Source organism: Pholcus phalangioides, unplaced genomic scaffold (genome assembly GCF_987345545.1).
Source record: "Pholcus phalangioides strain wild (caught in Gottingen) unplaced genomic scaffold, Ppha-v1.0 ptg000042l_1, whole genome shotgun sequence".
NCBI classification, from domain to species: Eukaryota; Metazoa; Arthropoda; class Arachnida; order Araneae; family Pholcidae; genus Pholcus; species Pholcus phalangioides.
The window spans coordinates 21,918,102-21,941,488 of NW_028301628.1; the positions used below are offsets into that span (position 1 = coordinate 21,918,102).

General features: G+C 36.9%; 2 protein-coding genes across 2 annotated transcripts; one reads left to right on the forward strand and one right to left on the reverse strand.

Moving 5' to 3' along the window:
* Positions 1-366: 366 nt before the first annotated feature.
* On the reverse strand, positions 367-9,018 carry LOC149064657 (putative acetylcholine receptor chaperone). The gene is made up of 3 exons (XM_089254757.1): positions 8,768-9,018; positions 6,778-6,913; positions 367-6,102 (listed from the first exon to the last, which is right to left on the reverse strand). The coding sequence occupies exons 1-3, from the start codon at positions 8,876-8,878 to the stop codon at positions 5,840-5,842; spliced, it is 510 nt and encodes a 169-aa protein (XP_089110883.1). The 5' UTR covers positions 8,879-9,018; the 3' UTR covers positions 367-5,839.
* Positions 9,019-11,089: 2,071 nt separating this feature from the next.
* LOC149064658 (uncharacterized) lies at positions 11,090-22,703 on the forward strand. Its single transcript, XM_089255515.1, has 7 exons — positions 11,090-11,194; positions 15,771-16,859; positions 19,595-19,731; positions 20,944-21,040; positions 21,400-21,483; positions 21,676-21,835; positions 22,208-22,703. Exons 2-7 carry the CDS (start codon positions 15,803-15,805, stop codon positions 22,215-22,217), a joined length of 1,545 nt encoding a protein of 514 aa, XP_089111641.1. The 5' UTR covers positions 11,090-11,194; positions 15,771-15,802; the 3' UTR covers positions 22,218-22,703.
* Positions 22,704-23,387: the final 684 nt, after the last annotated feature.

A 23,387-nucleotide genomic window follows, 5' to 3' on the forward strand; every position in this document is an offset into this window, starting at 1 on the left:
ATGTAACCGATATGCGTATTGGTTGTATTTTTCAAGTTTTATAAAAAAACTTTTATAGTGTAAAACCGGCATTTTACACTAAAAGTTTTAAAAAGTTATTTTATAAAACTTGAAAAATACAGCCACTAAGTGCACAGGTTACATTCGCTCGAATATAACCAATGTTTTTCAAGTTTTGTAAAATGTATTTTATCAAGCTTTTATAGTGTAATCCCGGCCTAATGGATACATTTTTTGTCTCAGAAATTTGTTGAAAGGGTTATCTTTTTAATGCAATTTTCCGATATTGCTTTTTTTTCAAAATAATTTGTATATTTCAGGGCATCCCATTTACACTTTAGATGATTGAAATAAGTATTCAAAACTGGCAAAAAAGTGCCTTTAATTCTAAAATTTCTGACATTAAATTTCATAAACAGCTGTATAATAATAATAAGGGGAAAAATAAGATATAACAAAAAAAATGTATAAAACATTTGAAACGTACCACACATAAACATTTATAACTCAATGAAATAGAATATGCGCCAAATTCAATATCACTGCATAAACATGAAATTTAGAATAAAAACACAAATCATCTTGATTTCTTATGCATTATTTGGATTTTAAATCTTAATATCTTAAACTATATCTTCAGTAATTTCTAGATCGGCATGAATGGACACTTCAGTTGCAAGGTGTCTGCTCAAGATAAGAAAAAATCGCTAGTTAACAGTCGGTTCTAGAGTATGCAAATATTTCTCTTAAATTGTTAAGGTAGACATAAATTTATTAAGGGAATTGTGTATTTTTAATAGCTGATTACATAACACCCCGCTCAACATATCACTTTCATACGGGCAGGCATATATGATTAGCAGTATTTATAAATGTGTTTTACCAGTGAAATATGCTTTATCGTGAGGACATGAAATTGAGATTTTCCAAATTTCATATTCATTATTAGTACAGTAAGTGTAGATACATCATAAAGTATTCTAAGTCTGTTTTTATAAGAGTTGATTAAATGAAAGGTGATGAGAGTGCCTGACTAGAAAATACACATACCAATTAGTAATTTCTTTTGCCTGAAGGCAAGGATCCCATTGTTCTTCTAATCAGTGTATGTCCATCTCAAAGGACCCCTTGGGCTGCACAAGCAACTGGTCATTTACAATGTCCTCAGAGGCTAATGTTCATTCTTTTTTTGAGAGTGGGGGCAACGAGCAAAAGTAACATGCCCAGACTACTACTTAACCGTACATGCACCTTGTATACATTCCTCTGAGGAATTTCTAATGATTCAGTGCATGTCAGAACTTGTTGCTTGTGCATGTGGTTGAATTTTATTGTTATGTAAGTACCAAGTTAAAGGTCTGCCAGCTATCTGCAAAGAGATTTTCAAATGGGAGACCAGGTTTTCAACTTTGAAGCTCTGAACAAGTGGGACTGTAAGATGCCTTTCCCAGTTCTTTCTGGAGAAGTTTTTCGTTTTCTTGACAAACCTTTACTGCATGAACAGTACACCCACACTCAACATTCCAGAACGTTTTTTTTTCTTCATGATGCGTTGCAAACATTGCCATGCCTTATTTGCCACTTAGCAGTCAAGTGGTTGGGGAGCTAACCTCTGACTATGCAGGTCTGGTTTGAATTCCGGTTCAGGCATGGATGTTTACCAACACCAACAAAATTTTCTGGACAGATCATGCGGATCTCTTGGGAATACCTGAGGATCATATTTATGGTGTGCCTGATTTTTAAAAGTGAATGAGTGTGTGAAGAACTCTATTGGCAACATCCTTGGCGAAGCTGTTAGAGTAAACTGGAAGACCAGCTATGATGCCTGAGGTGTGCAATTCTCATTTTCAAGATGCTGCCTGAATCTTCTGAATCGGAAGTAAAATTGGTACATTTTTTTCATTTTGCTGGTCAGCCTACTCTATTTGAGATCATTTTTTAAAGACCAGCTTGCACACTTCTGATTATGGGCTCCTCTCTTAAATTGTATAATGTGCTGCATAAATAATACCCTCATCCAGTACAGAGCACCACATTCAACTTTTGCAAAATATTCCCTACCCCCCCGTAGCCCTCGTCACATTTTCATTAGATCACATCTAAAATACAATTCTAATATTACAACATGACAAAGAAAACTTATCAAAGATAATTCTGGAAGACAAATGAAATAAATGGAATCCAGGACTGTATATAATCATTCTTGACATGTTCATGGAGAACTTCAGAATTTTGGCGAATTAAAAAACTTTTCAAGTAAGTTCACCAACAGCAATCGAATTGTTAAAGAACCTTAATCGAAATGCTAATTTTAAAACTATAAACTTGAAACATCTTGATGGAAATGACTATTCCAAAGAAAGCCTATTATTTTTTCCAAATACAGCTTCACGCATTCTAGCACAGTAGTTCTTGACTAGGAAAGGGGGTGTGCATTGGACTGATACAATCCTCAATGTAAATAAAATAAACACTGATTAGTTAAAAACATGTGATATCATGTTTTTACTCAACCGTGTCAATTCATTCGCTTTGTGGATCATATCGCTTATTGTTTGGGGTCTAGTACATATCCTCTGTCTTAGGAGTGTGAGCTGTGAAATATTTGGTTCAAGTTATTGATTCCACATAGCTTGATTATTTGAAATGGGTGGTGCAAAAATGTAAAGTTGCTGAGGGCAGGGTAGTAGCTAGACAGGTGCACCCACACAGGGTTCATGTGAAAGGGGGCCCAGAAAGGGCCTAAATTAAAATTCTTGCATATGGCACAGGAATGGCTAGCTACGGCCCTGGCTGAGGGGTTGCGAAAATTTTTGACCTGAAGTTCACAGGAAGCATAGCCTAGTAAAATGGTTTAGAACCGCTGTTCTAAAATGTTGATTTTTTTTTTTTATGTTAATCAAAGTTCAACTAAATCGTCCCTTATAGCTGTTTTGTTATCTTTTGAAAACTTAGACTATGGTCTCACATGACGAGACAGTTTAGAAAGCCCATTGTTTCAGTCAACACATTGGGTTTGTAATATATGATTCCACCAGGACTAAACAAATCTATTTTCTGACAGGCCCACAGAATGTAAAAATTTAGACCGGGCATACAATTTTTTTCATCTACATGCCTAACGGTGGCATATGAAATATTGATTCGGGCATGCAGAATTTTGGAGTTTGTCCAGCCCTGGATTTCGCCCTCCTTTTATAGATGGTGTTAGTAACACTGCTTGCATAGTAAATAGTATTTGGCATCTTTTTAAAGTGTAAACAATTATTATTTGCCTTTTACAAAATGCTGAGTTTTGTGCCAAATCGACAGCATTTGTAAGAAGTTCATCATATATTCATTGGATGTTAGACATATACACTGAACGTTATTAGGAACAGTTAATCAATTTGAACGAAGCATTCGAGCAGAAATATCTATAATATGCTGAGAGACGACACAAGGTTATTTTCCAACATTGCAAGCCAAGTCAAAGTAACACTAAAAGCACTAGGTTGGGAAATGTTGTATCAATCTCTGTATACTTTGCATGTTGCTCCTGTGGATTAAGGTTTGTTTCAATCCACACACAGCAGCATTTTCAGAGAGCAGTTCTTATGAGGATATGAAAATTTGACATGATGGATTGGTTCAAAACAACTTGATTTCTTTCATGGGAACCTATTTTTTGCTAGACATGTGGGCGAATGGTATAGCTTCTATTGCTAATTACTTTGTACACACAAATCTTTTTCATTTTGAAAATAAGCAAATGTCTTTTGTTTACTCAAAAACTGGTGGAGTCGTATTTAAACACTAAATACATACCTATGTCATTGAAGAAAAAACTTTTTTAATGATTTTAATTTATTTTTTTAAAGAAATAGTTGAGTTGTTAATTTCTGTTGTATCTGTTTCTATCACATTACGGGCAAATTAAATCGGTACTTACAATTTAAAGCTAAACATTGAATTGTTATAACCTAGAGATGTAACAAGAAACAAAAATCTCCTCTATCACACAGGAAAAGTATGTACAAGGACAGTAAGAAATAAGTTTCCGACTTTAGAGAGGTCTATAATGTCCTACTGTTCCAAATGAGACTAAATTTGTACGACAGATTATTCAAATTATGCGCTTGTGATTTATCAAATAAAGTACAAAAATCTGTCGATAGGTGACGCTGTAACACAAATGGTATTTATTTGCATATATATTAACAAGTGAAACACCATTAACATTACAGCGCATGCCCCATTGCCATTATTTGTTGGATAAGAAGTCTGATTGTGCATGAGCATTAGTTACTTATCTGCACATCATGCCTAGGTTGCAAGAAAAAGCTTTACTGGTAAAATTGTTCTACTAGAACCAACAAAACTTTGTTGCAGCTGTATGTGAAGCAGACATGAAGTCCAATGTCTCTGTGCACCCTATGGTATGATGATAATTGAGATTCTTTCAGGCCATCATTTTCATGCAGGCTGACACCTCACATTGCTGGGCCCGTAAAGCGACTGCTGAAAAGCATTTCATAGATGCATGGGTGATCAGTCGGCGCTTTACTACCGCATGGCCTCCTCACTCAGCAGGTATCACTCCGCGCGACTTCTGGTTATGGTGTTTCCTGAAGGACACCGTCTACCATAGAAGACGTGCATCTGTGCCAGATCTCACAAGGATAGCATTCATCGACATGTTCTATCCTATGACAGACTCGCTATGCTCAGCTGTTGAAAATATGGTTTTGACCGTCGTATAGTAGGACCGTCATTTCAACTTTTTTCTGGGGGGGGAGGGGGGAGAGAGGCAAAGAACATATACTGAATGTATGCATATATATATACCATTTTTAGTGTATTTTCTAAAGCCACCGCCCCCCTCCCCTAATGAAAGGCCTGGATTAAAGCACTCCCTCTATTTCGATGTCCTCTCTGTAAAGCTGATCTAATGATCAAGGGAAAAGAACGGCAGAGTTGTGCACCATACATGTGTGTCCTTTCCTATTTTTCCCATAGCAACCCTGGTTTAGCCTTTGTGCCAAAAGACCAAACTGTAACTGCAGTTCCAAAGCAAGACAATGATGATGGGGAAAAAAAATGTTTGAACAACTTAACAATTATATTTTCTCATCTTTTAAAATTATTGATATATGAGGCTAACCATGGTTTAAAACTTTCTACTGTAGATGCATAGATTTATGATTTTTGAACCTTGGCTGATGTGTGTGTGTGATCCCACTTGACAAAAAAATGCATTAGAATTTGCCTCAATAATAGGGTAACTAATACAGGTACAGTTTTTCCATATATAAGTTTATTCGTCGTCGACTCCTGTCGACATTTTTCTTGACTATGCACTCACACATTTCTGTGTAATTAATGAAGCAGTAAACTTTAATAAAACATAACTTTTGACTAGACAGAGAAGGCAGAAGCTTTACAACAATGCCACACTCAAAGTGATTGTGGTTGCTATAACCGTAAGTTTCACTTCACCACAGATGCTGGAACACCTTTTCTATTCTTTGGCACAAAAAAAAATTATCGGGACAGCATTCCGCCGATATAACGTTTTAAAGACACCACACACAATCCATCAATTTACAAAAGAACACATAAATTAGTAAACTCTATATAACTGCAAAATTGTTTCATGTATAAGATCTACACCGAGTATTGATTTATAAAGCTAGAAGCTACTGGACATGCACATAACACAAATTGAGAAAGACATATAACTTCACAATCATTTTTTCCTCTCTAAACATCTAAATTTGCTGTCAAACAACAGCGTGTGGGAAAGGGAATGAAGAAGACAAAATAATAATAATGAATATTGTTTCACTTCCAAGGTTTAGTCCTGCTTCGTATCCTTCATCATACTGATGTCTGCACTTCTAGGAAGGTCTTTAGGCAAAGTTGGTTTCGAGAGCTGGATAGCATTCTTCCTTTCTTTCCTCTTAACTTGAAGGTAGACCACGAGACGACAGCCAAGCATTAGAGCAAAGACGATAGAAGGAGCTGTGCGCTCAAATTTGTCTTCCAGGATGCTGTGAGTGTAAAACGCTCCCGCCATGAAAACCAAGAGGATTACATTGGCGAGCTGTTTCAACATTCCTGGTGAAGAGGTAATTAAACTGTTAAATATAGAAGACTACACAAAAAGATTAGTTTATTCACTATGAATATACCATCAACGGGATATGTCTTTCTGCCATTCTGCCAAACATTTAATCCAAAAGGTTCTATATTTTCTTATCTAAAGTCACCTACATTAAGGATGCCCACCACCAAAGGTGTATTTCAGAAGAGGGGCACCCCCCCCCTCCCCAGCATCAATGATGGAGTCGACTGATTTAATTTTTATCAATTAGCATCGTGGCTCTCACAAGGGTGGGGTTGAGACGATTCTGATTTTTTATTATCATGCAATAAATTCTTTATAGAAGGGCCTGCAAAGATCTTGGGCTAGGGGTCCAGCTGAAGAAGGGGGAAGGGCGCCCTCAGCCTTTCAAGAGTTATCTCTGCCTATGTGAGGGAGGGCACTCTAAGCGAGTTATAGCCCAGGCAGGCAAGTTCAGATGGAAAGTGAAATTTTAAAAATTGATAGTTGAGAACATCAAGTTAGAATAGAGAAGGATGGCAAAGCCCTAAGTCGTTGCTCATGGTTTGAACTAAATTAAGTTGATTAATTTAATTTTTTTATATTTTAATTAAAAACAGCTTGATTAAAGTAATTCTAGTCTTAACATACTTTTAGGTTTTTAAACACTTATTTCATACTGGCCGTACCAGGTATAAAGAGCAGTATTACTCCACAAGCGACTTCAGACCAACCGACGACTAATCGGTAATACTTAGATGGCATTTTGAACCCAAGCGTCTTGGCCAAAGGAAACACTTTTGAATACTGAACGAAATTTCGCCTCTGGAAAATAAATGAAGTAGTGTTACAAAATAAGAGGAAATACATTCAGACAATGTAAAAAATAACATAAAAATAAGGGTGAAATAAATACAATGTAATGAATTCTTATCAATATGTCTGGCCAGTCCATTTTTGATTTACTTCACCACCACCACCACCACCCCCCCCCCCAAAACCAGCATTGTTCATAGAAAAATGAAACTAAAATTCATTACAGGCTGGATCCCTTGTGCTAACGCGAGAGCATATGATAGATACTATATTCAATTAGAGGTTAACATTCCTATCAATGGCTGTTTGAAAAATTTTGTCCTAAAATTGAAGAGAGAGTGAATGATGCAAGTATCGACAAATTAATATACCTCTGGTTCATCTAGAGCCGTAATCAGAAATTTCTCTTGGGGGAGGGGGCAAAGTGAAGAACAGTAAACTTTAGACTTAACTATGTTATTCCTTATATACTGGTCATTTATTTTCTCGCCAGAGAGGAAGGACCAAACATCCATAGTCACCTACCCTCTTGTTATGGCCTTGGGCTCATCCTGTGAAGAAGAAAGGTGATGTAATTTACTGTTCCCCATCGGTGCGAAAAATTGACAGACTCTGAGAGTTAGCGATAGTCATATATTGGTAAATGACCAGAAGAGTAATGCCATCAGTACAACCTTGATTATCAAGAGAAGAAGTGAACCCAGAGTCGTCTAAGATAACAAGAACCTCAGTTAATAGAGACGATCCCAGACAATATTGAGAATAATAACCTGTTACAAACAGCTAAATTCATTTTACCTGATTACGTCTCTTTCTAATTAGATTATATATATATAAAACTTTGGCCTGCCATTACCAATTTGTCGGACACAATTTTTATTGAAGATCATTGTTGCATTATTATAGTGTTGCCATTTTCCTAGGATACATTGTAGTCCGAACCGAACAAAAGCCTGCTTTATGAAGCTTGTCTGTGTTTATTTTAATTAATATGCACTTTCTAAGCAGTCTTTTTTTTTTCACTCAATCTTAGCTTAGAACTCTATAATTCAGTTAGGCATAGTTTTTATTCTCTAACGTTTTCCCATCAACTGCTTAAAGAGTTAAGAAGGCTTTCTTTCAAATTTATGCAGGTGATAGCGTTTCCCCCCCCCAACTCTAAGAACAATAAACAGAAAAGATAAATACTCTATTGTTCTATTTTATACTGTATGCATCTTATGCTATGCTGAAGGGGAAGAAAAGCTATATCACAAAGGCTATCTCTCTTTCTTCGACAAGTTACACTGTATATGTACTGAATGAATGAACGCCAGAACTCTGCCACCAGATTTATCCTTTTACCAAGATCTCTTCCAGCCCAGCTTCGTGGCAGAGTCTGGAACACTTTATTATTAAACCATAAAAGTATATATATATACACAAACAAAAAAAAAATTATATAAAACTATAACAATATATGACCAACTGGGTCGACTCCTTCCCTCTCCTCGTGAGGTTTGGTACTATGATTTTTCAAGAATATGTAAATTGACTAATAAGTACTTCACTGGGTAGGTGGCAGATTATTACTTTGCCCTAGGGGCTTATGATGCTTTTGAAACGGCCCTGCCCTTAGAGAGGTATACATACCACAGGTTGGGAACCACTAACTACAGCATGGGGAAGAAAAAGAGAAAAATTATTTAAACACAATCAACCAAAGACAAATATCTTTCCTTGAATTATAATAAATTTTTCACACTATCGCACATTTACAACAAAAGGAAAAGATCATTAAAAAACAATATATGATTGAAGAGAAAGTTAATGAGTATATATATATTATTATAGATTGTGGGTGTGTGAATTAGTGTTTCTTACTATTTCTCTGTGCATTTCTCTATTGATGTTCGGCGTTACTTTCATGGAGCCAACAAATATGAAGAAAAGTCCTAAAAATATTGAAAGGGTGCTCAGTACTATGGACCCCATCTTTGTAATAAAATTCACATTAAAGACTTCTTCAACCCGAGTTTCAACTGTGTCCAGCCATAGCCTTTTTAATAAGAGGGACGCGAAGTTGGCTTTGCTGTAAAGCCGAAATCACAGCCGAGGTCGCATTCACATCATTACTACGGAGTTCGTAGACCGACACCTGTTTTGTGTCCCATGATTGGTGCCTATATCAATCATTCTCTTCAATCATGAATTAATAAATGACGTCATCGATCAGTGGTTTTTTTTTTTCAGCATGAAGTCCGTAGAATTAAAGAAAGGGGTACTTGGCCTTACTGAATCTCACTGGATGATTTTTTTGTGTGAAGAACTACTACTAGAGGATTTTAGATGTGTGGATTATAAGATAGATTTTGTGAAATATGTCATAATTCAGTGTTTTATTTTAAGAGAATATAATATATCATCAAAGTTATGTTCCTTAAATACGGAAAATTGAGATGACCATATAACCTGTATTTCCCGGGACAATACCGTATTTTTTCTGTATTCTCAACGAAGCTAACATGAAATATTTTGTCTTTTATTGAACTCAAGAACTCCAGTTATTTCCCAAACTTATAAATTATATGACAATTATGACGAGAATCGAATATTCATCTCGCATGTCATTTTGAACTTTTTTTTGTAGAATTCAAATCTTTGCTGCGATTTGTACTAGTGCTTCATTTCTGACGTTGATTTTTTAGTAATTTTAGCAGTTTTGCTTAATTTTGGCAATTTCTGATATTTGGGGTATTTTCAGATCGAAGTATTTTTCTCAAGCAAATATGGTCAGTCTAGCCATTCGCTAATTCAAAAGAAAAAAAGTTGACAAGATAGTGTTAGCATTCACACCAAAGCGTATTAAAAATAATTAATAATTAAACGCTTTGATTCGCACTGTCCTTCACTCACGATTCTTATTCCAGTCATGCAGCTTATGAACGCACTCTCCTGCAATCAGCAGAGTTATTTGCCGAGGGGGTTGTTGCTGAGTTATTATTACGCAGGGAACTCCGGCTCGTACCAATCAAGGTTTAAATCACAATACCAAGGAAAATCTCGACTTTTCGAGTTACATGCGCAAAGATTTGCTGCCTTTGGTAAAGTATATAGATAGATCTCGCCAAGATCTAGCATAAATGTTTGGGGCGTTTCCTCCCTCCTTTCTGTTCCTGATCACAAATTAGCGATTAGACGCCGAATCGAGAAATGATTTCGACTTATGGACGATTCTCTGGGATGAGATACGGGAGTCTTGACGGTTTCCAACACACCTTTTCTCTCCACTGACTGGTCGAGCCGCATTGTACGCATGTCTTTTAAATCGACATCATTATCATGCCTCTGCCCTTAGCCTCTGAAGTCTACCTCCGCCTATATAGTCGGAGTCTATTTCCAGTCACATCTCACATCGCTATGGTATAACGGTTGGTTGCCTGATGGTTAGCAAGAGGTCCTGGGTTCGATTCCCGGCAGAGCAAACGAAACTTTTTCCCAAGTTCACCTCAGCATAATATCCAGGAAGTCCATCAATTTGATATGTTGTAATCCGAGAAAAAAAAAACCATTATCCATGTGAGATGAATATACTTGTTCATAGTTTTAATGATCATAACATGTATAATAAATGTATGGGTTGAAAACTAATGTTAACCCGTGATTTCAAATGAATAAAAATTCAAGAAGCCGTCGTGGAAAATACGAGAAAAAAACGAATTTTTTTACAAAAAAAGATTGAAATGACAGTAATTAAGAAGAAATGTATGTGGGCACTGCAGTATGTCCGAAAGTAACGGGCTTATTAAATTATATGTATTATGGTTAGATTGGCCATATTTCCTCAAGAGAATAATACGGGAAATTGGAATTCCCAATACGGGACATCGCCAACAACAACGCCAAAAGTGTACAAAGTTGCCAAATATTGCTGAAATTACGGAAAAATCGCAATGGCGGAAACGAAGCGTTATTGCAAATTGCAGTGAATTTAAATGAATTCCAGGAAATAAAACGTTCAACAAGACAAATGTGGGAGATTAATGTTCTTATAGTTGTAATTATAATATAATTTCTCTCTTAACGCAACTTTGGTCCTGATTGTCCTGAGAAATACGGGATGTATGGTCATTCACATTATGGTCAACTGGGGGTAGAATGCGGATGATCTAGTACGGCCTTCACATGACAGTTCAGCGATCTACCCACCACCCTATAACCACAACTAAACGTGTAACTAATGTTTTGTTTTACGCAATTTCGCGTAATATCGAGGATGATCCGTTAAATATTAATTTCGTTTTTCATGTGGTGAATATTTTGTTATCTCTCTCTTTTAATTTTGAAACGAAATCTTGTCTTTGGTGAAATTTTTTCATGTGAAATTATTCAAAGGTTGTGTTGATGCAATATTATTGCGTGTTTACGTATATAACTCGCGTGATCTCCCCTAATAATAAAAATAATAATTAATACTATAACTCGTGTACGTGATATCAGTATTTGAGTTGCTTTGAAGTTATATCGGTTTTTAAGTACGAATATAATTTTCATTTAATTTTGTAATTGGGGATTAATATTGGATAATATTTTATTTTATTTGGATTAAAATATCTTGTGAAACTACTTCTATATAAAACAAGAGCAATAAAATTCTTATCCCAATGACAAAAAGTGGTAATGAATGTTCAAACATGGCTAAAGTGGGATTTTTCATATAATATGCTACAAATTTGAATTTATATCTCAAGTTAACCTCTTTAGAAAGATCTGTGTAGCTTGTCAGAAAAGTTTTTAGCATATATGATTTGTGTCTTTAATACTGGTTGAATGATAACCAGCGAAATGCCTATAAGGTGCCAAATATTGATTTAGTGGCGAAGATCTATAAGGCGCCGTTCAAGTATTACGTAAGCAAATTTTTAGCCATTTTTGACCCCCCTTCCCCCCCTTGTCAGCAAAATGTTGACCCCCCCCTCTTCCCCCCTTGTCAGAAAAATTTCGCCATCAGCTCTGCCCCTCTAAATCCTAACTCATATTTTCATAAAGGGTGCTTGATGACGTAAGCATTATCCAACCCCCCCCCCCCATCGATGATGACGTAATACTTGAACGGCCCTTAAGTGAGGTTGCACCGAATCGGCAATTTCCAATTTCGCCAAGGTTTTCCCCTTAACGATGCAGAATTTTTTTTCTTGCCAAACATCTTGAAAATCGTAAAAGTTCTCTCGTATTTTTACCACCAAAAAAAAAAAAAAAAATGTCTCAGAGTTGTATTGCCTTGCCGGGACCACCACTTCACAAATCTTGCGGCAAAAATTTAAATAGTTGATATCGTTTCTGATGAGATGGTGGTGCTTCACCTCTTTCTTTGTCAAGCACACACTTGATTGAAAATAAAGGCTTCAGTAATTTCATGGAAAAATGCAAAAACATAAACAGTAGTTAGTGGTGTACCATTATAGGTATGTTGCTCTCTGTGGTGAGACATTTTAAGTATCTCTCCGTTAAAAAGTCTCGCCACACAGAGCAACAGGCCTACAACAGTACAATTATTCAATCATTCAGTTAAAAAAATTGATGCCAGATGGCAGCACTACATATAACAATCAATGCACAGAAACAAACTTCATGTTGGGTTTGCAAGAAGTGCACATATATTATGGCACGCATCAATTCGTTAGAAATTGAGGTGCGTATGTGGTTAAGTAGTAGTTATTGGCACATTTCGTAGAAAAAAACTATGGTATCTTTTGTTAATATGATGCTGACTTTCAGAAACAAGCATTTTTTTCATCTGATTGTAGAATGCTCATCCATGAAGGAATTAAAGAAGTCATTAGTAAAGAATGCATGATTATCACTGCTGCCATGAAATTTGTGGCGCTTATGACAATAAGAATTGAAAATACTGTAGATAAGAATAGCCGTGGCTTGGAGTTTTTTTTAAAGAACTTATGTGACAAGGTTATCTATTAAAAACATTAAAATTATCTTCACAAAAAAATTCCTTAAGCTCTCCACAACCTTGTTTACACAATCTTATCTCTCTCTGATTTTGTATTCCTGTGAACTTATAAATGTGTTATAGTTGCATGCATGTGTAAATGAAAGGTGCTCAAACTTTTGAGTATGTTGTTGTCCCCCCCACCCCCGGAAAAAGTCTTTATGACGGGCCTGACAGTGTGCCCCAGGGCATTTAAGTATTTAATATTTAAGTGATCTATAAATATATGCTGCGAATCACTAAAATTATCGTGAACTGCACTGTGGGTCATTGTGCAGTGTCTGTGGTGATCTGTAACTTAAATGTCTCACGGGTAGCTTAAGCACTCTGAAACTGTGCTGCGGGTAGCTTAAGTGTTCTGGAGTCTGCGCTGCAGGCCACTTACAAGCTCTGTAGGGCACCAAAGGTCCCTCTGCAAATTTGCTGAGGTTCACTCAAAAGATCTGGGATAGGATCTTCATTTCAACTTTTTTTGGGGGGGGGGGGCGAAGAACATATACTGTGTGTGTGTGTGCAGGGCTGTAACTAGGATTTTTACCGCCCAGGACAAACATGATTCACGTGCCCCCACGACTTTACAATTTTATCATTTTGTTATGGTGTTCTTTGTAGTTACGGCCCTGTGTGTGCATACATATATTTGTATATATACACCATTTCTAGTGTACTTTCTAAAGCCAGTGGGTTGATTCACCCCCCCCCCCCCCCCCCATATGGCAAGCCTGATCTGGGAATGCACTACATATAACTTAAGTGGTCTGCAGCTTAGGTCATTTTTACAAAATTTGTTGATTTTGCCGGCCACATTCGGCCTGCAGACCATGGATTGTATGGTTTAAATTAGAGGTCTTCAACCTTTTTATAGTTACGAGCACTGCCCATGCCCATCATAAAAAGAAAAGCACCCCTTATGGCAAGTTTGACGTATGGATGCATGAAATTGGGATGATTTTAATCCTTAAATGTAATTTGTGCTAGGTTTTTAAATGGGATGGTTATGAAGTGCTCGTGAGCATGAAATCGGACACAAGCTTCGAGCACTATGGATGCATTGGTGAGCACCGTGGTGCTCATGAGCAACAGGTTGAAGATGCCTGGTTTAAATGATAGGTATACTGATTGCAAAATTCCATTTGCTATTATGACCAATAAAAAATAGTGCTCATGCCAACAACCATGAATATGGTCGATCAACCCTGAACTCACCAGTGAATACTCGTATCAATAACTTTTTTCCCCCCACTAAGGAATGTGCTCGTTAAAAGAACTGTTTTCCAATGAACGTCGACTAACAGCTATGGTGTAAAATCCTTTTGGCTATTGAGAGAATGTAGTATGTCCCTTTTGGTAACAATTTATTTATTTGTTGCCAAATTCACTTTGCTGATTATAATTCAAACAGAACATTTTGGTACTCTTACGAGTTCTGTTTCGTTTAAAAGCTGTAAGCGCTTCACCCTATCTTGGCACAAAAGCAGAGATGGGCTTAAAGGGCTATGGGAAGGAGGACATGATGTCACTTCATTTGATTAGTCTGTCTCATCATTGGGGCTGGGGTATGGCTTTCCATATCTACATATAGTTTTTCCTGAAGTTCGTGGTATCATTCCCTGGTGGGACGATGGGACTTATCTGGGAGGGGAGAAATAAAAGTTTCGAATACAATATATAGGATTCTATGGCAGGGTTTTAACAAATGCTAGGTTTTCAAGGGGCTGGGAAATGGAAGAAATGGGTACGCCTACTGGTGCCTAAAATTTTCTATTCCTGATTGATAAGTTTGAGTATGAAGCCATCACAAAATTTTCTGAATGTAGGCTATCTGCCAGTGTGGAAAGTGGCTCGAAAGTCCCATACAATTTGGGGAGAATATTATTTTAAAACATTTTTCTTGCGGGAAAAAAACATTTGGCTCTCCAGGGAATTTTATGTGGCGCCTAAATTTCTTTTATTTTTTTATTTGTCTAGCCCTGTGCTATGGGATCGCTTGAGAAAAAGGAAGATTAGAAGAAAAAAATATTTTCTTTGAGTAAGTGAGGCAATGAATAAAAAAGTTTGAGAAACTATGATCTAGATGGCCCCATTGGAGTGCTTGTTGAAATCAGTGTGATTAAAAAAAGCGGGCGTGGTAGCCCAGGTCGCTAAGATACTCGCCTAAAGTACCAAAGGGTGTTTAGAGGTATCGCGAGTTCGATACCCTGTTCGTCCTTGTCAGATAACTTTCCCGACACAAGGGTACAACAGAAACGGCGACATGACCGCAGAAAAAATTGCTACCGCAGGGGTTAGTGCACCAACCTCTCGATGGGTATAAAAAACAAGCCAGCCATTCGGAATAAGCAATAAATTGTAGGTCCCGGTCTAATTTGCCCTTGTGTGCAGAAAATGACCGTTGTGCGACAAAAATGATCAATAATTGAAAAATGCTTTTGATAGTATCCTAGTGTTCCTATTCATGTTTGTGATTGAAGCGCCACCTTCTTTTTAATCTTGAACACTCCCACATAAGGCTTGTCTGGTTTTTTATTGCCAGTCGCGGGTGATCTGAATGACTGACCAGGGCATGTTTTTATGTTTGCAACAGTTCCAATGTTTCAAATGATCTAAAGGGAGATTAAGGGTAACAAAATTTTCTGAATTACATTACATTATGTCTTTTAACTTCGGGAAAGTGAAAGTTATTTAGGATCCAGTAACGGTTGGTTCTTGTGTTAAATTACTTAGGACTGTTTTTCTTGAGCAAAATACTGTGCTTGGCTCCAACAAAATTGGTCTGGTACCTTAATAATTATTTTATATAAACCCTGAGGTATCTTGTTATATCTCTCTGCGAATCTTTTAACATATATGCATATTTAATGTTAATTTTTTATCTCGCAGCTGAAGCTTGTCTGAATGCCAAAAGTTGCAAAATGCTTCACTTAAAACCAAATGCAGTTGATACAGAGCTGCAGAGAAATTTCAATAAACTGAACTGCACTGATGAAACTGGAAGTAAGAATAGCGGAAGCAGTCAAAACACTAGAAGCCTTCCTCATGATATTACTAGTACATTCAGCGTGGATAGTGACAATGGCTGCGGTTCTCCTCAAATTAATACAAGAGTATCTCAGGCACATACAGCACCTACTGCTTCAACAAATTACTATGGATTCGCTTATCCATACAACTATCACTATCCTAATAACTTTGTGTACGGTAACAACAACCAAATAGTTTTACCTGCAACCTCTGTTGCTGATCAGAACTCAAAGTTTCTCTCTGCCCAGGCAAGCTATGCAAGGCCGATATCTCCTGTGCCGAATTCGGCACCAGCTCCAGTCGAAGAAAATGCTTCCAAGAACCCTGGTGATGCAAGACAGAGATTGTCTCGCAGCCCTCAACCAGTGATTCCTCCTAGGCCCATTGGGTACAGGAACAACACGATTCCAAATGTTCCAGGAAACATGATGTACATGCCACATTTCCCTGTGCCTACTTCATCTCATCCAGCAAACCATGGGACTCATGCTGAATCTTCTAATGGTGGTGTGTGTTCGCCACCCCCACCGACAATACCTGAAAGTCCAGAGAATTCTGCATCTTTTCACTTGCAGGATACCGACAAAGATCATATGTTGAACGATGCACCTGGGAAAGACATGAACTCTCAAATCTTCGTTAATATAGACTCGGACGATACCTCTTCTACGCATGACTGGCGACCATACCAAGGTCACTCGCCTTGTAATCAGCCACTAGTTCCACAATACCCATTCCAATTCAGTCCTAGCTTCAGCAATTACCAACCCATGTATCATCTTCCAGAGGGTAGTATGGACCAGAAACAAGGGAACCTGTCTTCCATGCCGCCACCTATGTATGTACCGTTGCCATATCCACCGATGCCGTATCCTACTCCAAACTTCTACTATCCGGTCCCAACATCTGGTCAATTTTTGATTCCAAATTATGAAATGAACATTCAACGTAAGTAATTGGTTATCCGTATAATTTTGGTATTCATTGGTATATTTCTTTGTTAATGCATTTAAAATAAAACAATGTGTTACAAAATTTTGACTGAGAACATTAGCAGTAACGATAGATTCACATCTACAGACACTCAGTGTTGTGTCAGACATGACAAACATTATTTAATATAAACATGTCTGTCTCCATGATAGATAGATTGAATACGTTCGTTGATTTTATATTAAAGAATGTTTGCCATGCCTGACAGGACCAGTGAGTGTCTGTAGATGTGAATCCACCCTTTATTAATTGCATGGGCTAGTGTGTGCGGCTCCAACATCGGTAAACCTATCATTAGTAGAGTTTTTACAAACTTGAATAGACGTGGAAATTTGTTTGTAAATGTAAATGACATTCAATTTTTTTTTTTTGAACCAGAAAATCCTGAACACACATCATTTATAATAATAATGCCACTTATTAGGATTACATAATGTTATCATTCGAGTATTGTTATCGTTTTCTCAAAGTATAGAACAAACCAATATCGTAACATGGGAAAAAATTTTTGTTTATGAACAAGTGACCAGGCAAATAATCATCATTTGGGAGGGAAGGGTGGTTTTGAAAAATACAATAGAGAGAAATAGACAAACAAGATGATATTCACTGCTCAAAACAATTAGGGGAGCAAGCAAAAAAGTGAAGAAAACCGTGCGAGACAGCCACGTATTGGCATACAATGGATAGTACACGCGTATCAATGCGCAATACAGAAAAAAGACGTAAAAAAATTTGGAATTAAGCTTTAATTCTTTGAAAATATGGAAAAAACATAAAAAGATGATTTAGGGCAACAATTCGGTTACATGTAAACGATAAAAAAAAGTACTGTTTAGACATGATGCATGAGTTTTAATAGGGCGTGTGGTCTCCTCGAACAGTTAAGACTGCTGCACACCTGTTTGCCATGGATGCGATGAGGTTATCGATCAGACTTTGGGGAATGCTGTTCCACTCCTCAAGAAGTGCAATCTGCAAGTCTCGGACAGTAACAGGCGGCATTGGTCGCGCAGCAATGCGCCGTCCGAGCATGTCCCAAACATGCTCAATTGGATTCAGGTCAGGAGAGCACGCTGGCCATTCCATACGCTGTATTGTTTCAGCTTCAAGCATGTTCTCCACCAGACGAGCTCTATGCGGTCGGGCATTATCATCCTGGAAAACAAAGGAATCTCCAATGGCTCCAGCGTAAGGGATGACATGAGGTCGCAGTATCTCGTCTGCATTCCTTCGGGCCGTCAAAGTGCCATTCCGAATGATATGCAGGTCCGTACGTCTGCCTATGCTGATTCCACCCAATACCATCCAACCAGCTCATCTGTATTGTGACCTTTCACAAACGAATGCAGGGTTATTTCGAGTGCCCCTGTCCCTCCATACCAGAACACGTCGGGTGTCACACTCCAGACTGAATCGGGACTCATCTGTAAACAGCACTTGGCTCCAATCATGTTGCTCCCAATCTCGATGTTCAGCAGCCCATCTTCTTCGGGCCGCACGGTGGCGGGGGGTCAACGGAATGCAGACCATTGGCCTACGTGCATAGAGCCCTCCCTCATGAAGCCGATTACATACTGTTTGGCTGGACACCCTTCGTCCTGTTGCCAAGAGCAACCGTCTATGCAGCTGCGTAGCATTCTCTGTTCTGTTTCGACGGGCTGTTAACTGTACATACCGGTCATCAGTTGCTGTAGTGGTGCGTGGTCGACCTTGCCCTGGTCGACGTCTAACATTTCCTGTTTCTTGGAATCGATTCCACAGCCTTGCAACAACACTTCTGGCGACTCCAACAGCGTCTGCGACACTATGTTGTGTTTGCCCGGATTCCAGTCTGTCTATAACACGCCATGCCATGGATTCCGGTAAATCACGTTGTTGAGACATCCTCAGGTCACCTTGTCTCAAAAAAAAAAATACTGCACAATCGAATTTCATAGTTACGGCAGTAAAACAGACGTTTCTGCAACATTCCGATTTCTGCCCTTATCTTCTTTTTCTGGTTTTTGACGTCATGAACTTTGATTTGCATATGGAGTTTTCTTCTTCCGTTTCCTGCTAGGCTTTAAATTATGGATGATTCATTTTATGTTACTTATCGGTATACATCTTTGCGTAATTTTGTTAAAACCATGTGCTCCCCTAGTTGTTTTGAGCAGTATATATATATACACATATATTGAGTATATGTTCTTTGCCCCCCCCCCCTTTTTAAAAGTTGAAATGACAGGCCTGTAAATAACTATAATACATAATACAGTCTATTCCAGTTTTAACAAATACTATTATAGCAAAAAAATCTCGTTTTAGCGAAAACTTTTCTAATCCCCCAGATAAGTTTACATAGGAACAATGTAAAAATCTGGAATTCCTTTATAACAATGTTTTATATTAACCAAGTGATTTATCCAGTCCCTTGGAGAGTTTGTTATATCAAGATTCAACTATGGTACTATAACTACAGTCAATGTTGATTTTACAAACACACTATTTTTTACGAACTGGTCCTCTGTACTGAACAGCATGCCATAGAGCTAATGTTAAAATATGCTTAATATTTTTAGACTCTCATTTCTACCAACTCTCTAGTTTAAAAACTTTGTTTTTGAAATCTTTGTTTTAAAAACTTTAAACATCTCTCTCTCTCTCTCTATATATATATATATTATATATATATATTCATATTACAGAACATGTCTATCATCAGAGGCATTATCTGAATGCATTACAGTTTGATCTTGGGAAGGAGAAGGAAGAGGTTGAGACTCACAGAAAAGAAATAGTCGAATTGGAGAAATCCTTGAAAGAGAATTCTTTCCTCCCAAATGTAAATATATATATTTTTTCCAAATTTAATTTTATGTATAGGGTCTGGCAAATTCTAGGCGAGGGGTTTCAATTCCATTAAATTCGGTGACTAAAAAATCTGCATTGAATCTTGAAATTGTACGGAGGGGCTATGTGTGATTAATGATTAACTATTCTGTGAATGTTTCACATGACATATAAAAAATACTATTTTGATTCTTACAACATATTGGAAGGACATTGTGTAACTATACTTTAGGTAAAAAATTTTTTTGATTGCTCCATATATATATGGGAAGTTCTACTATATTGCATAAAATATAGCTGATGAAGTTATTTGCTACCTCTGTGTGAAAAATAGATTTGGCACATGATATATTATAGTAGAGTTTCTCATTATAATTCTTCTTTAAATATTTTGCTCCTTTAATTGAAACTGCTATTAAAAATTTAACAATAAGACCTAATAAAGGGATGTGATGAAATGATGTACTGCACTGTTTTTGGCCTCCTGATAAGAGTGTCTTTTCGGATGATTTATTTTCATTGCTGATTAGGCATCTTGTAGAGCTCTTCATACAGTTGAATCCTGATTCAATGCTACCATTTATTTTGCAGAATTCTAGTACTGTAGCAAGTTTGATTTAAAATCAGATCAATGTTGAACCGACATAATCCCTATATGGAAGATTTGTTACCTGAACACTTCTAGCGTTAAGCAGGGTTGACGCAACATGGGGGGGGGGGGGCTATACCAGGGTTCAACTGTATATCAACACATTCTTTTTGGAAAAGTTTCTTCCATCCCTTCATACTATGCAGGGGGGTCGTAATTATAAAAAGGTTTTTATTATTTTATCAGGTGACAAACTAGTTGCAATGTAGATAATTTATCTTTTATAGTGTGCTGGATTAAACGTGTTTGTTGTGTGGTTAGACTTGAATCCCTTGATTCAGTAATTAATGCTTATTCAGTTGGCTACAGAGAAGTCAATTATGAATTTATATTTCATTTACAATGATAGGTATTCTTTTCTGCTATTTAGTTGTATAACAATTCTGAAAAAAGTTTAAAAATTGTAGTGAAATAAGAAAAAAATTTGTTGGTTCGTACAAATTTTATGATGCGTATGGCAGCAAAATGATTCCACATATTTTGCTTATATTACTCTATTGATTGCGCATTATATTACAAGTGTAATGATGAGTAATGTGACGTTTCTCTCTTCAGAAAGCCGAAATAGACAATCTCAACATGGAGATTTCAAAGTTACGATTGGAGTGCTATTGCTTGTGTGCCGAAGTGGATGAGCACTACAAAGGAACAGGTTGGTGGTATTCAGTTTTTGTTGAGTCATATTTTTGTATGATAAATAAATTGGATTTGGGATACTTGCCAGCACAATAATGATGCAATGTTTAGTTTTAGTTTCTTTTGTGTTAAAGTTGTCAAGGCCGTGGTCTTAGTTATCAACTGATCACAATTCTAAACGAGCGTATTTCTTGCTCGTGGCGGTGATGTTTTAACTTTATTTCGATCACTCCAATTTTATGTAAATTAAGATGTCTTGATTTACTCAGCCTATTCTCGAACATATGTAATGCTTATAGATTTCTACCTCAAATGAATAAAATAATTGGTTGTTTTAAAGTAATTGAAAATTTTTCATGTTGTTCGTTTTTACAGTACCCCTGGGTGAAATAGATGAAGACTTCTACAGTTGCATAAATACTGGTCAAGATGGTCCTATACATTCTGGACGGAGAAAAGGTAATGAAGTGCGATAGTAAGTCAATAAAAAAAAGTTATTCTCAGTCTAATTTATTTGATGTCCAATGAAATTAAAATTTTTTTTTTTGTGGTGAATGTTCATGTGTATTCTTTTCGTGCTTTAAAAGGATTTTTTCTTTAATTGAAGAGTTCTGTAACAATTCACTCATGCATCCCAAAATTCATCAATAGGGCATACAGATGCAGAGTATCCAGTCCAAAGAAACACGACGACTGTGGAAGATGAAGAGAATGAGGACGAGAGTAATTGGACATGCTCTGCATGCACTTTCCGTAATCATCCAGCGATTTCAGTATGTGAAGTATGCCAGATTGGCAAAAACATTGCATGGTAAGGAGGGCTTTCGAAGCATGTACTTGTGAGAAGCTTGTTCAGTGTTTCTGAAAATTTAACCTTTTAAGTAACATTGACAAAATATCTCACCTCCTTATTTTAGTATTGTCACACACAGATATTTTGTAAAGTTGATTTTTCAGTAGAATGTGCTTTCTTACGCCCTTTACTTTGTACCTTCTGAAAATCAGAAAGAAACCTACTTAATTTTAAAAAAAAAAGAGGAATTTTTTAAAAGGGGTTGAGGGATTTCTGCTGTACCGCTTAAAGTGTTAAAGAGCTATTCATGTTTGAATTTTCAGAAACTAGTTTTTCCACCAAGTTCTGTATTCATAGATGCTAGTAATGTATCTTTATTATGTTTTACAGCTCATCGTGATGCAGTTCAGTGGTTTTCCATCGACTATGTCCTCATCGATTATTTGAACTTTGATCATCGTTATTCCATCGTTTCAATTTAAAGCCTGATATTATATTGAAGTACATTGGGGACTAATGGAAGATAGCTGGATTGGTAAAAACGATTGTCTTCTCTAGTTGAAGCAATGTAATTAACGATTGTCAACCCTCATAAAAATAATATAAGTGTGATATATGTTTTAAAAGTTCAGCAAGAACCTTCATTACTTTATGTAACTAGTACTTGTTATTGCTGGAAGTAGTTGCTATGTAGATTTTGTACATTCTACTTGTTTTTTCTCAATTATGAAGATACATATTACTGTAGACGTTATGATGTAGTAACCAGACGGTGCTCTGAAGGTGATATTCAAATTATTCCAAGCAATGTATGTTTATTATTTTTAACTATCAAAGGGGTAAAGGGACCAAGTGAATCAATGCCGCAGAACCTCTATACCAGGGCCGTTTTAAGAGCAGCATGGGCCCTCCCCCAGGCAAAAGAATTTTTCTGAGGCCCTTCACCTGGCTAGAAATGCCTGCTTATCAGTTTACCAGCTTAATCTTGAAAATCATGATAACATTTTTCATGAGCCCCTCCGATCAGGTGTGGGTGGGCCCATGCATTAAGACGGCACTGCTTGATACTTGTCTATAATTCATTATAACACTTATGACAAGTGTTAAACTAAATTTCCATTTGAGAAATGATTGGAAGTGCATGAAAGTTCCTATGAATTTCTAATTTTTCCATGGCAAAGCATAAAGGAATGTGCTTGTGTCAGAATTACAAATATTATACAGACATACATCAAAGCAATAATAACGTAGAATAAAATCCAACTTCAATTGAACTCAAAACATAATGAATTGCAGGAAGAAACGAGATTCTGATTTTGAAAGCTGCATTAGAAACCTACAGAGACAAAATTTGTTTTGCCTACAAGAAGGTTCTGAAATCATTTGTTTGGTTATTAAACAAGTTCATGTTTTGGCTTGTTAATGTTATTTGCTACAACAGCAGTGACTGAATGGCTATATAACTACCTAAGCTCTTCCAGTAAGTCGTCTTGATTGTGAGTAGAAATATTGTTTACATAACTAACTTACAAAAACGACTATATAACAAAGCCCACTCCTCCCCCCCCCC